General features: G+C 44.6%; 1 protein-coding gene across 2 annotated transcripts in view; it reads right to left on the reverse strand.

Annotated features, from left to right (window-relative positions):
* Positions 1-1,325: 1,325 nt before the first annotated feature.
* xpot (exportin, tRNA (nuclear export receptor for tRNAs)) overlaps positions 1,326-13,099 on the reverse strand; it is a 55,018-nt gene continuing 43,244 nt past the window's right edge. Inside the window, exons 22-25 of one of the 2 annotated variants that reach the window (XM_078219678.1) lie at positions 10,860-10,907; positions 10,666-10,737; positions 3,244-3,300; positions 1,326-2,023 (exon numbers count right to left, since the gene is read on the reverse strand). In XM_078219678.1, coding sequence (XP_078075804.1) covers positions 1,997-2,023; positions 3,244-3,300; positions 10,666-10,737; positions 10,860-10,907 — 204 coding nt within the window. In that variant the 3' untranslated portion in view covers positions 1,326-1,996. The remainder of the gene's footprint in view (positions 2,024-3,243; positions 3,301-10,665; positions 10,738-10,859; positions 10,908-13,099) is intronic. The other variant, XM_078219679.1, reaches the window with a different exon arrangement.

Consider the following 13,099-nt stretch of genomic DNA (forward strand, 5'->3'; position numbering starts at 1 on the left):
AAACCCAGGTCCCTGGAGCTGTGAGGCAGCAGTGCTAACCACTGTGCCACCGTGCATATTCGATATTTGGCTTATTGAGTGTTTGAGGGACACAGCACTATGCCTCTTCCAGGGGAGCACCTGGAGTCAAAGAGAAAACTAGATTTTTAAACAACAGATCAAGTAACAAGGAAAGTCGTGCGGCACACTGGCAGCGTCAGTACCTCTAGGCCAGAACCTCCGGGTTCAAGTTGGTTACGGAAGGTTCTCCATAACGTGACCAAACACTTTGATTATCAGCCTGTTACTCCTTTCAAAACAGCTAATGGCAGGTGGTAAGAGTGGGAGTTTCCTGGTCAGCTATACTGCAGAAGGCAAAGGCAAACCACTGCAGTACTTTACCAAGCATAATCACAGACCAACTCATTGGAAGTCCATGGTCAGCAAGGCCCTCTTAAGGCAAGGTACCTGAAGGAGGTCAAATAATGGGGGGAGCCAATTTGTGAACAGCCTGATTCCACCTTAACATTGTTCTTCCTTAACTGGAGGAAACAGTCACCTTTTTCTGCCTAATAATCTGCCTCTTTAGGCTTGGGACCCACTTGTGTGTCACCCACATTTGTATGAAGCGTCAAGATATTTTTTCCAAAATGCAAGTTGTCGCGTAAAGTGGGCGAAGAGCAAATTAAGTCCAGGGAGCAAGGCATTGGTTTTCAAGAAATAGAGAATAGAATAGCACCAAGTTGAAGGGTAATGTTGCATCAGAACCCAGAATTGTCCAGTGACCACAAAAGCTGGATTTTACATTTTTTGGACATGACGGGGAAACAATGAACTTTCTCTCGAGTTCCTGGACACCAGGATTCTCTTCAGTGGTGAAAGAGGAAAGTGCATGGAGAGTCCCGAGCTCAAAGTCTGTATTGGCGTTCTTCAGCTGTCGCCATCACTCAGGATAGAGATTCATGAGCCCGACAGCCCTAAAGGTTTAAATGTATGCATGATGAGGAGGTGCTGGCATTGGACCCGGGGTGGGCACAGCAAGAAGTCTCACAACACCAGGTTAAACTCCAACAGATTTATTTGGAATCACGAGCTTTCGGAGCATTGCTCCTTCATCAGGTGACTGGTCTGATGAAGGAGCAGCGCTCCGAAAGCTCGTGATTCCAAACAAACCTGTTGGACTTTAACCTGGTGTTGTGAGACTTCTTGAACATATGCAAACATACTTAAACTTCGAAAGGCTTAGAACCTACACCGGGAAGCAATCTGCTGGCCTTCTTTACAATGCCCAGATACAGAAAGATAACTCGGAGCATTCGACAGGAGAGATGCATCCACACTGGATGAAATGCGGGGGATAAATAGTTCTGGTTGATGCTTTGAGTTGAGAACAAGAGGCAAATAACATGAAGAACAGATACTTAAATAGGTTTTTCAAAAAGCAATAAAACACTTGCAAAGACATCTGACTGAAATGTATTTTAGTTCATTATATGCCTGGGACTGCAATTTATGTTTAGCTTATTAGACATCTAGGACAATGTTTTCTCATCAAGCCATAAAAATTTACATAAAATGTGATGGCCAACCACTATTAACAAGAAAAATTCCATATTTTACAATGAACTCTGCTCATTTGAATACATTTTTGCCCCCACAAAAAAAAAAATTAAAATAATATGGCATTGAAATGCTGCCTTCATACCACAGCGTGTAATTCGAAGTTTATTATACAGGAACGACGGTGCTTGGGCCACAGCACTGACACCTTCTCAATAAACGGGTCTCCAAAAAGTAAGTAAATTGGTTAACAAATTACTTTCAATGTAATTTAAATAAAATTGAGCTAAAATAGACAGCCTACACAAAACACAGAAAGCCCCTGAGGGCAGGGGGGAGGGGGGGGGGGGGGGGGGGGGGGGGAGAACCGCACAAGGTTTTTGCAGGGGGCGATCTGCAATAAATGAAATGAAAATGTTGATTCTTGAAACGCTAAAAAAGGTCTTTAGGTTCATTCTCAAGGCTTTGCCCGATGAAAGAATACCTGCAAGAGAGGAGGGGGGAAAAAAAGTTAGTCTCCTATTTTAAGCACATTTGAGAGTTTTCTTTGGGGGGCAATGCCAATGCCCATTAACTTACAATGCCACTCTTGCTTCATACACTGTAGAATTTGGTACAATACAGGAACACTGCATGTTTATCTGGATGGCCCGGTGGCACAGTGGTTAGCACTGCTGCCTCATAGTGCCAGGGACCCAGGTTCGATTCCGGCCTTGGGTGACTGTGTGGAGTTTGCACGTTCTCCCCGTGTCTGCGTGGGTTTCCCCCCCCCCCCCCCCGGGTGTTTCGGTTTCCTCCCACACTCCAAAGATGTGCAGGTAAGGTGGACTGGCCAAGCTAAATTGTCCCAAGATTAAAGTTTTAAAGTTTATTTATTAGTCACAAGTAAGGCTTACATTAACACTGCAATGAAGTTACTGCAAAATTTCCCACAGTCCGGCGCCTGTTCGGGTAAATGCACCTATCCAGCATGTCTTTCAGAATGTTGGAGGAAACTGGAGCACCCGGAGGAAACCCACGCAGACATGGGGAGAACGTGTAAACTCCACACAGTGACCCAAGCTGGGAATCAAACCCAGGTCCCTGGCACTATGAAGCAACAGTTCTAACCACTGTGCTCCCGTGTCGCCCCAAGATGGAGGTTAGAGCGAATAGCAGAATATACATATACATGGAGTTATGGGGATAGGGCCTGGATGGGGTGATCTGTTGAAAACATTGGTGCAGACTCAATGGGCCGAATAGCCTCCTTCCGCACTACAGGGATTCTACAATTATTTTGTTTGACATTTATAAATCTTGAGAAAGCAAGAAAACTTGGGAAGTTTCCATTATCATCCAATATTTGGCACAGATGCACATCACTGTGGCTCGATCTCCAAAGGACAATCTATGTCTGGTTTTGTTGAATTTTACTCCCTTAAGATATTCTCCAGCACAAATACCACCAATAACTAGGGAGCACCATTCCTAGCAGGGTGTGTTAAGTGGAGAACCCAACAAGATATTTATACAGCACCTTTAATGGTAAGGAGACGTCCCAACTTATTTCACAAGAGCACTATAGAGTAACTTGGAACACCAAACCACATACATGTTAGGTCAGATACCAAAAGCTTGGTCAAAAAGGGTAGGTTTAAAGTAAGGTCTTGAAGGAGGAAAGAGTTAGAGAGATGGGGAGTTATAGGAAAGATATTAACCTACCTTTAGATAATTTTTAAAGATTTTTCCATCAGCTTGCTGAAGAGCTTGACAGAACTCCTGAAAATATAAATACACAAGCTTAAACATTTGAAAGATTTCCCTCCCAGTTCCACTACAGCATATTATTACAAAAGAACTCAAGAACTAGGAGCAGGAGTAGGCCATCTGGCCTCTTGAGCCTGCTCCGCCATTCAATAAGATCATGGCTGATCTCTTCGTGAACTCAGTTTCACTCACCATAACCCTTAATTCCTTTACTGTTCAAAAGTCTATCCTTGCCTTAGAAACATTCAATGAGGTAGTCTCAACTGCTTCACTGGGCAGGGAATTCCACAGATTCACAACCCTTTGGGTGAAGAAGTTCCTCCTCAACTCAGTCCCGAATTTGCGCCCCCTTATTTTCAGGCAATGCCCCCTAGTTCTAGTTTCACCACTAGTGGAAACAACCTCCCTGCTTCGATCTTATCTATTCCCTTCATAATTTTATGTTTCTAAAAGATATACCCCTCATTCTTCTAAATTCCAATGAAAGAAAGCATTTTTTTTTTTAAATATAAAAAGGAGATGCAAACAGACATCTTTAATGCTTTGGGGTATTTCCAGGCTGTTGCAACCAATCCCAATCAGTGAGGGACAGATGGATGGGACAACTGTCCCTGGGTTATATTACTTCTGCCAGGAAGTTAAAGTTAATTTCTTAGTGTCACAAGTAGGCTTACATTAACACTGCAATGAAGTTTACTGTGAAATTCCCCGACTCACCACACTCCAGCGCTGTTCGGGTCAATGCACCTAACCAGCAAGTCTTTCTGAATGTGGGAGGAAACCGGAGCACCCGGAGGAAACCCACGCAGACATGAGGAGAACGTCCAAACTCCACAACAGATAGTGATCCAAGCCGGGAATCGAACCTGGGTTCCGGGTGCTGTGAGGCAGCAGTGCTAACCACTGTGCCGCAAAGTGTCCCAACTCCTGCTTGATGTGGCTAGAAGCTAAAGAGTGAACAGCTTCCAGCTCTGCTGGAAGCAAGAAAGCCATAGAGTGGATGGAGTAATGGGCAAGAAAGCTAGTTCCAGAAACTAGTTAATAAAAACAGGTTTCCATGAAGACTGAAGTCAAAAGGAAAATGGGAATTGAGATTTAAGCAGGATACTATTCATTGAAGTTAAGGCAAAATTGGGAAGAGCACAGCAATTGACGTTGGCTAGAGAAAAGTCAGATATCTGAAGCAATCGTAAAGGTCGGGTGTCCTTATTTCCAATTTTTTTGGAATAATAATTAGGGGACTGAGTACCTGAGAGATTGTGAGAAAGCTTGTGCCTATTAAAGACAAAATAATACAGAAAGGAGAGTTATAAAACCTGGAAGCAGATCCTTGCTGGGAGCAGCTGAGGGAAGAAGATTCTAAGACATTACTCTTTGAAAGTGGAGTTTGGAAACACTCGTCTGGAAGCCGAAGCCCAGTGAAGTCAGTTAGCTCACAGTGTAAAGATCATCTGGGGGAATTGGAGGAGAAATTCACAGATAATCTATTGAGTGGCATCTGCCAGGAAGGGGTGCATCTGACCACAGTTAGCTTGTTGGGTTACAGGGACTGTGTATTTACAAGATCATCATAGAACAAAGAACAGTACAGCACAGGAAACAGGCCCTTCGGCCCTCCAAGCCTGTGCCGCTCCTTGGTCCAACTGGACCAATCGTTTGTATCCCTCCATTCCTAGGCTGCTCATGTGACTATCCAGGTAAGTCTTAAACGATGTCAGCGTGCCTGCCTCCACCACCCTACTTGGCAGCGCATTCCAGGCCCCCACCACCCTCTGCGTAAAAAACGTCCCTCTGATATCTGAGTTATACTTCGCCCCTCTCACCTTGAGCCCGTGACCTCTCGTGATTGTCACCTCCGACCTGGGAAAAAGCTTCCCACTGTTTACCCTATCTATACCCTTCATAATCTTGTATACCTCTATTAGATCTCCCCTCATTCTCCGTCTTTCCAAGGAGAACAACCCCAGTCTACCCAATCTCTCCACATAGCTAAGACCCTCCATACCAGGCAACATCCTGGTAAACCTTCTCTGCACTCTCTCCAACGCCTCCACGTCCTTCTGGTAGTGCGGCGACCAGAACTGGACGCAGTACTCCAAATGTGGCCTAACCGGCGTTCTATACAGCTGCATCATCAGACTCCAGCTTTTATACTCTATACCCCGTCCTATAAAGGCAAGCATACCATATGCCTTCTTCACCACCTTCTCCACCTGTGTTGCCACCTTCAAGGATTTGTGGACTTGCAAAGCACAAGATATATTTTGTAACCTGTGTTATCCTTTAAATCTGTGTCCATTTGTAAAGATAGAAGTGGGAGTGAAGAAGTATTGTATTATAATCAAGCTTTTCAGGTTTAATAAATGTTCTTTCTTTGTAGTTAAAAGCCAATTGGTAGCTTGGTGTCTCTGTTCACCCACCTTTTCTTAAGAAATAAAAGTACAAGTTATGGTTTTTTGAGACAGGGTTCTAATCTGGGACCTTCCCGCCCATTAACTGGGATGATAACGATGGCTTGTTGAGGCACACGTCTAAAGATTGAACAAGGAACATGAGCTTTCCTGGTATAATTGCTGCAATGTAGGTGTTATTTCCTTGCAGGCACATCTTGACCCAAACATGTCCCACACCAAGCTCAATTGTTTTTAATCGGCTGTTTGCATACATCAGAATCCATGGTTACAAGAACAGATCAGAAGCTGGGAATTCTGAGGCATTAACTCACCTCCTGATTCCCCAAAGTATGTCTTGTCCATCATCTATGCAAATGCAATGTATTAAAACGATCAAATCTGCCTTCAATCCAAGGGGGATGGAGTACAAGAATAGGGAAGTCTTGCTACAATTGTACAGGACATTGGTGAGACTACACCTGGAGTAGTGTGCACAGTGTTGGTCCCCTCATTTAAAGGATATCGTTGCTTTGGCAGTAGTTCATAGATGATACACAAGACAATCCCTTCATCCCAAGAATCAGCTTATGAGGAAAGGTTGAGCAGGTTGGGCCTATACATGCTCGAAGAGTTCAGAAAAATGAAAGTGCTCTCGTTGAAACATACAAGATTCTGAGGGGGTTTGACAGGGTAGATGCTGAAAGGACGTTTCCCCTTGACAAGAGAATCTAGAACGAGAGGGCACAATTTCAAAATAAAGAGTTTCTGAGTTAAGATGGAGATTCTTCTCTCAGGGTCGTTAGTCTTTGGAATGCTCTTCCACAGGTAGCAATGGTCATTGCCTAACTCTGCCTTCAATTTGTTCAGACATCCGATTGACAAAAGGAACCAAAGAGTTATGGGGACGGGCAAGTGGAGTTTTTAAAATCAACCATGATCTTATTGACTGACAGAGCAACTTCAAGGGGCTAAATGGCCTCCTCCTGCTCCTATCTTTCACCTTATTGATTTGATTGTCAAGTGTTGTTATACAGTGAAAAGTATTGTTTCTTGCACGCTTTACAAAGCATACCGTTCATAGAGAAGGAAAGGAGAGTACGCACAATGTGGTGTTACAGTCATAGCTAGGATGTAGAGAAAGATCAACTTAATGCGAGGTAGGTCCATTCAAAAGTCTGATGGAAGCAGGGAAGAAGCTGTTCTCGAGTCGGTTGGTGCGTGACCTCAGACTTTTGTATCGTTTTCCCGATGGAAGAAGGTGGAAGAGAGAACGTCCGGGGTGTGTGGGGGTCCTTGATTATGCCGGCTGCTTTTCCAAGGCAGCGGGAAGTATAGAAAGAGTCAGTGGGTGGGAGGCTGGTTTGAGCGATGGACGGAGCTTTGTTCACGATCCTTTGTAGTTTATTGCGGTCTTGGACGGAGCAGGAGGAGCCATACCAAGCTGTGATACATCCGGAAAGAATAACTTCACCCCAGTGCCATCCATCCAACCCTCGTCATGGACGTGCAGAAAAGTGCTGGCAGGGAACATGATGTTCAACGCGGTTTGATGTTTGAAAATTACAACAGGCTTTAATTTCATTGTCAGCCATGCAGACCCGGTACTGCTGTGAATTTTTGTCCTCTTATGTCCTGTGGGTTTTACTGTTTTCAGATCTTTCCACTCCAGTTTGGTTGTTGGGCGTATCAATATTCACGGGCCTTTCATCCACGTTGTCAACGTGACTTTATTGGTGCTTGTGTTTTTGTTTCTGTCTGATGAACTGCTGGAAACTAGAAACTTTGGCACGGAGGTCTCTTGGTAGCCTCTGAGCAATCTTGGTCTTCTAGACCAACACTAGACTGTTTTGTTCCATAAAGCGCTGACAGAAAGTAGCGGTCAGTCTGAAATCTTCGATTTGGCTCATGTGTATTGCACTTCTGATGACAACGCAGCCAGATGAATTTCGAAGGCCCATTCCGATGCATGCAGCTTAAAGATCAGGCAAGTCGCTGGTTCCTGTTAAAACGCCGCATTTGATCTTTGACATCAATCAGGGCGGCGCGGTAGCACAGTGGTTAGCACTGCTGCCTCAGAGCCCCAGGGACCTAGATTCAATTCTGGCTTTGGTCACTGTCTGTGTGGAGTTTGCACATTCTCCCCGTGTCTGCATGGGTTTCCTCTGGGTGCTCCGGTTTCCTCCCACAGTCCAAAGATGTGCGGGTTAGGTTGATTGGCCATTCTAAATTGCCCCTTAGTGTCCTGGGATGCATAGGTTAGAGGGGTTAGTGGGTAAATATGTAGGGATGTGGGGGTAGGGCCTGGGTGGGATTGTGGTTGGTGCAGACTCGATGGGCCGAATGGCCTCTTGCTGCACTGTAGGGTTTCTATGATCTTCTTCATGGGGCATTCCTCCTCCTCCCATTCTTGCACCAGGTTTTTCCACCAACATCTAGTTCCTTGCTGCAGCACAGCGATTTGATGAGTTCGAAAATTTTACACCTTTTAGCTTCCAGCTTGAAAGCAGCTTCGTATTTCATTCTTCTTGGCCAGAGGACTTTGTTTGTCGTTTGCCAAGCCATGTGTAGACTGCTCTGTATGGGCCTGTCTTGTGCATCTTTGCATGGGTGTTGCTTGTTTGATCCCAGGCACCAACTCACAGAATAAGGCAAGGAAAACAAGTATTTCTGGGGGATGCAAATCTGAGGTACAAACTGAAAAGAGGTGGTTCGACTTGTATGTGGAGTATAAGCAAAAACATGATTTTTGGCACAGAAGAAACTGGCGTTATCTGACACACTGGACTTATATGCTGCAATCTACAGTATTCACTCCATGTCTCTCTTTCTCATTTAGAAATGTCCTGCTCTCCAACCAAGCACTTCAGATTATTTTCCCACGTGTGCACATGGTGTATGCTTCCCCGTCCTTTTTAAAATGGTATCTGCGATACTGAAACATCAACTTCTCTGTCTTCTCCACAGATGCTGCCAGACCTACTGATGTCCAAGGCATCAGTGTGTTATCTATTGCAGAGTTTTCAGTATTACACCACTGGTGAGCAGGCTCTGTTAATCACACCACCGTACATAAGGTGTGGGACACAAATATTCAGACCCCATTCACAGCATTAGCACGGTCGTCAAGCAAGAGCATAAATATTTCCACATTTCATTTCACAATCAAGCTGAATAAAAGTAGAGGTTGTGCTATCCAGGGGTGGGGAGAGAGGGGCAATTGAGAAGAGGAGTAAACCGTGTCTTTTGTTCTGTATTCAGCTGTTGATTTACAGGAAGGCTCTCAATGTTAATTTCTAAATAATCTAAAATATACCTGCATTGTTGGATCACACGGAGTAATATGAAATGTCTCGATCACCTTGCTATAGAAAGGGCATAAGAGGCACTGGAGAATGTGCAAATTAAAACATCAAAACTAAAAAGATCGACTACAGTGGCACAGAGGTTTAACACTATTGCCTCATAGTGCCAGGGACTCTGGTTCAATTCCCGGCTTGGATCTGTGTGGAGTCTGCACGTTCTCCCCATGTTTGCATGGGTTTCCTCCGGGTGCTCCGGTTTCCTCCCACAGTCCGAAAGACTGGTTAGGTGCATTGGCCGTGCTAAATTCTCCCTCAGTGTACCCGAACAGGCGCCGGAGTGTGGCGACTAAGGGGATTTTCACAGTAACTTCATTGCAGTGTTAATGTAAACCTACTTGTGACACTAATGAATAAGTTATAACCATCAAAACAGATTGGGGTTCTTTTCTCTAGAAAAGAGATGACTGAAGGGTGACCTAATTGAGGTCTTCAACATTATGAAAGGCTTTGATTGGGTAAATGTTTGGGGGGGGGGGGGGGGAGAGAGAGAAAAACTAGGAGTCAAATGCTGGTCATTAACAAATCCAATGAGGAATCCAGGTGAAACTTCACCCAGAGATGGTTACGATGTGGAACTCACTACCACAAGGATTGGTTTAGGCAGATTGCAAAGATAAAGGGAAGCTAGACATACAGATGAGGGAGAAACAAGATATGGTGAAATGAAATAGGGCTGGTGTGGCTTGTATGGGTTATAAATACCAGTATGGACCTGTTGGGCCGAGTGGCCTGTCCTTGTGCCGTAAATACTGTGCGAGACTTTGTAACACCTCTACATACAGCTGGGACACCTGAATAATGGCTCATTTGGCTCAGTTTACCCAGCTAGGGAGCTGTTGTTAATTCTGTCTATTGATGCACAACCCAATTTTAACTTGGTTCCATGTCAATTTTCTAAATACCGGAAAAGATCTTTGATACACTAATATAGAAAGAACTGGAGGGAGTGGGGGAAAAGAGCCATTTTTTTGTTATTAGTGTCACAAGTAGGCTGACATTAACACTGCAATGAAGTTACTGTGAAAATCCCCTAGTCGCCACACTCCGGCGCCTGTTCGGGTTACACTGAGGGAGAATTTAGCACGGCCAATGTACCTAACCAGCACGTCAGGCGGACTCCGGGAGGAAACCGGAGCACCCGGAGGAAACCCACGCAGACACGGGGAGAACGTGCAGACTCCGCAGAGACAGTCACCCAAGCTGGGAATCGAACCCGGGTCCCTGGCGCTGTGAGGCAGCGGTGCTAACCCACTGTGCCACCCCGTAACTGGGAAAAACTAGCTGTAATGAAATGGAAGCCTTCCATTCTGCGTGGGGAGGGCAGTTTTGGAATCTTGCGCACACTGGATATCTCTTCCTCGTACAGGGAGGTTCACCTTTCTGTATAATCCAGCATTGAAAGGCTGAGCCTTCCTCATATACGGGACATTCTTGCCCAGGTGGGAGAAAAATTGCACCATCACAATTCTGTTCATCGTAAATGGTCAATTGCCAGTCATTTTTGAAGTTTAGTACCTCATAAAAGCTTAGCTCCAAAATATTTGTAAGCAAGAGCCGTCCAAAAATAAAGTTCCAAACGCACTGCAAATTCAAAAAGTGCTCAAAGCCAAACTCTCACTTACCTGGATTATTTCTGGGGCTACCTGCAATGAAAGCAGGTAATCTTGCTGAAGATATTGAATGAATTCAGGTCCCTAAAATACACAGTGAGCAACAACACAAATACCAGAGTTACATTCATATCACTTTGAAACTGACTCGAGTAACTTTTTAAAAAAAAAAACAAATTCAGCATAGATAAAAGAAAGGTCATCACCCTTTTGAGATGAATTGTTTTCAATGTTATTGCACACTCAGATAAAGCCTGTTGAGAGACAAAAAATTATTTTAACCATCCTTCGCAATAAAAGTTGACAAAAATGGACAAATTGCAGTTTTACAATCCGGCATATTTTTAAACTTTATTTATTAGTGTCACAAATATTAACACTGCAATGAAGTGACTGTGAAAATCCCCCAGTTGCCACACTCCGGCGCCTGTTTGGGGACGCAGAGGGAGAATTTAGCATGGCCAATGCCCCTAACCAGCACGTCTTTCAGACTGAGGGGGGAGCACCCAGAAGAAACCCTCGCAGACACGGGGAAAACATGCAGACTCTGCACAGACAGTGATCCAAGCCGGGAATCGAACCTGGGTCCCTGGCGCTGTGAGGCAGCAGTGCTAACCACTGTGCCACCGTGTCACCCTTTGGTCTTCACTGTTCATAGCAAGTATGCTAGTGTAACTACGATTTGCCAGCTAAATACGGCAGATGGCAAAACCAAAGAGATGAGTGACCGGCATGCTTAAAAACACAGACAGGAAACCTCACTAAACTGTCGGGATTTGTTCACAATTGCACCGAGAATCCGACCACTAAGGTCATCAAGAGGTGGGAACAACTTTGAGTGAAGCTGTGTAGGACCCAACTTTGCTTGGCAGCAGCTGCCCTTGTTAATAATCGTTAAACATAGGTTCAGAGTTAATTAAACTGCGGAAATATTGGCATGATTAATGATCCAAGATGGCGCCACAGCGTGGTGATCTCTTGCGAGCTATTCCCCAGCACACCCTCTAATTCTATCTTTTACTCGTTCTGTGCTTTTAAAACTCTACTCTCGGACTGCAACACTACATTCTGCGCCCTCTCCTTTCCTTCTTTATGAACGGTACGCTTTGTCTGTGTAGTGCTCAAGAAACAATGATTTGCACTGTATATATGTGACAATAATAAATCAAATAATTTGCAAGTCAAATACTGTGGCTACAAGAGTAGGTCAGAGGCTGGGAATACTGTGGTGAGTCACTCATTTCCTGACCCCCCCCAAAGCCTGTCCACTACCTACAAGGCACGAGTCAGGAGTGATGGTGGAGAGGGCTACATATGACTCTCAGTAATCCCTGACGACAGTAACTGACATTTATGAGACTCAAAATTAAGCATTTTATTCATTAGGCTATAACTTTTATGCCAAGGCAAAATGACATGGGTGGAAGGATAAATAGTGACCGTACCGGAGTCTCGCGCATGATGTACAAAGAACATTAATTTAACTCAAGTATGCTCTACAATAAGATACATTTGGCGGGAGATTGTGGCATTGTGGTAATGTCACTGTACTGGTAATCCAGAGGCCCAGGTGAAAGGCAAAATACTGCAATTGCTGGAATCTGAAACAAAAACAGAAAATGCAGGAAAATCCCGGCAGGTCTGACAGCATCTCTGAGGAGAGGGAATAGACAGAGAGAAACATTTTGAGCCTGACTCTGATGAAGGGTCATCCAGACTCGAAACGTTGGCTCTATTCTCTCTCCACAGATGCCGCCAGACCTGCGGAGATTTTCCAGCATTTTCTGTTTCTGTAATTCCCTGGGAACATGGGTTCACACCCGACCACAGCAGCTGGTGGAATTTAAATTCAGTTAATAAATCTGCAATATAAAAGTAGTCTAACCATCAGGGATTGTTGCAAAAACCCATCTGGTTCACGAATGCCCTTCAGGCAAAGAAATCTGCCATCCTTACCCAGTTTGGCCTATTTGGGACTCCAAACCCACAGTAATGTGGTTGACTCTTAACAGCCCTCAGAAATAGCCTTGCAAGCCATTCAGTTCAAGGACAAATAGGGACGGGCAGCAAATGCTGGCCTTGTCAGTGACACATCCCATGAAAGAATAAATTAATCGACTAAATGAGAATCAGCATAAAAGCAAATTACTGCGGATGCTGGAATCTGAAACCAAAAATGATGCTGGAAAATCTCGGCAGGTCTGGCAGCATCTGTAAGGAGAGGAAAGAGGTGATGTTTCGAGTCCAGATGACCCTTTGTCAAAGCTGAAAGCCGCGATCTCAGCTTTGACAAAGGGTCATCTGGACTCGAAACGTCAGCTCTTTTCTCTCCTTACAGAGGCTGCCAGACCCGCTGAGATTTTCCAGCACTTTCTCTTTTGAAATGAGAATCAGTACCTAGCATGTTAACAGGTCAAATTCAACCTCGGTTTCTTCAATATTAGAG

Source organism: Mustelus asterias, chromosome 9 (assembly GCF_964213995.1).
Source record: "Mustelus asterias chromosome 9, sMusAst1.hap1.1, whole genome shotgun sequence".
In the NCBI taxonomy this organism is placed as follows: Eukaryota; Metazoa; Chordata; class Chondrichthyes; order Carcharhiniformes; family Triakidae; genus Mustelus; species Mustelus asterias.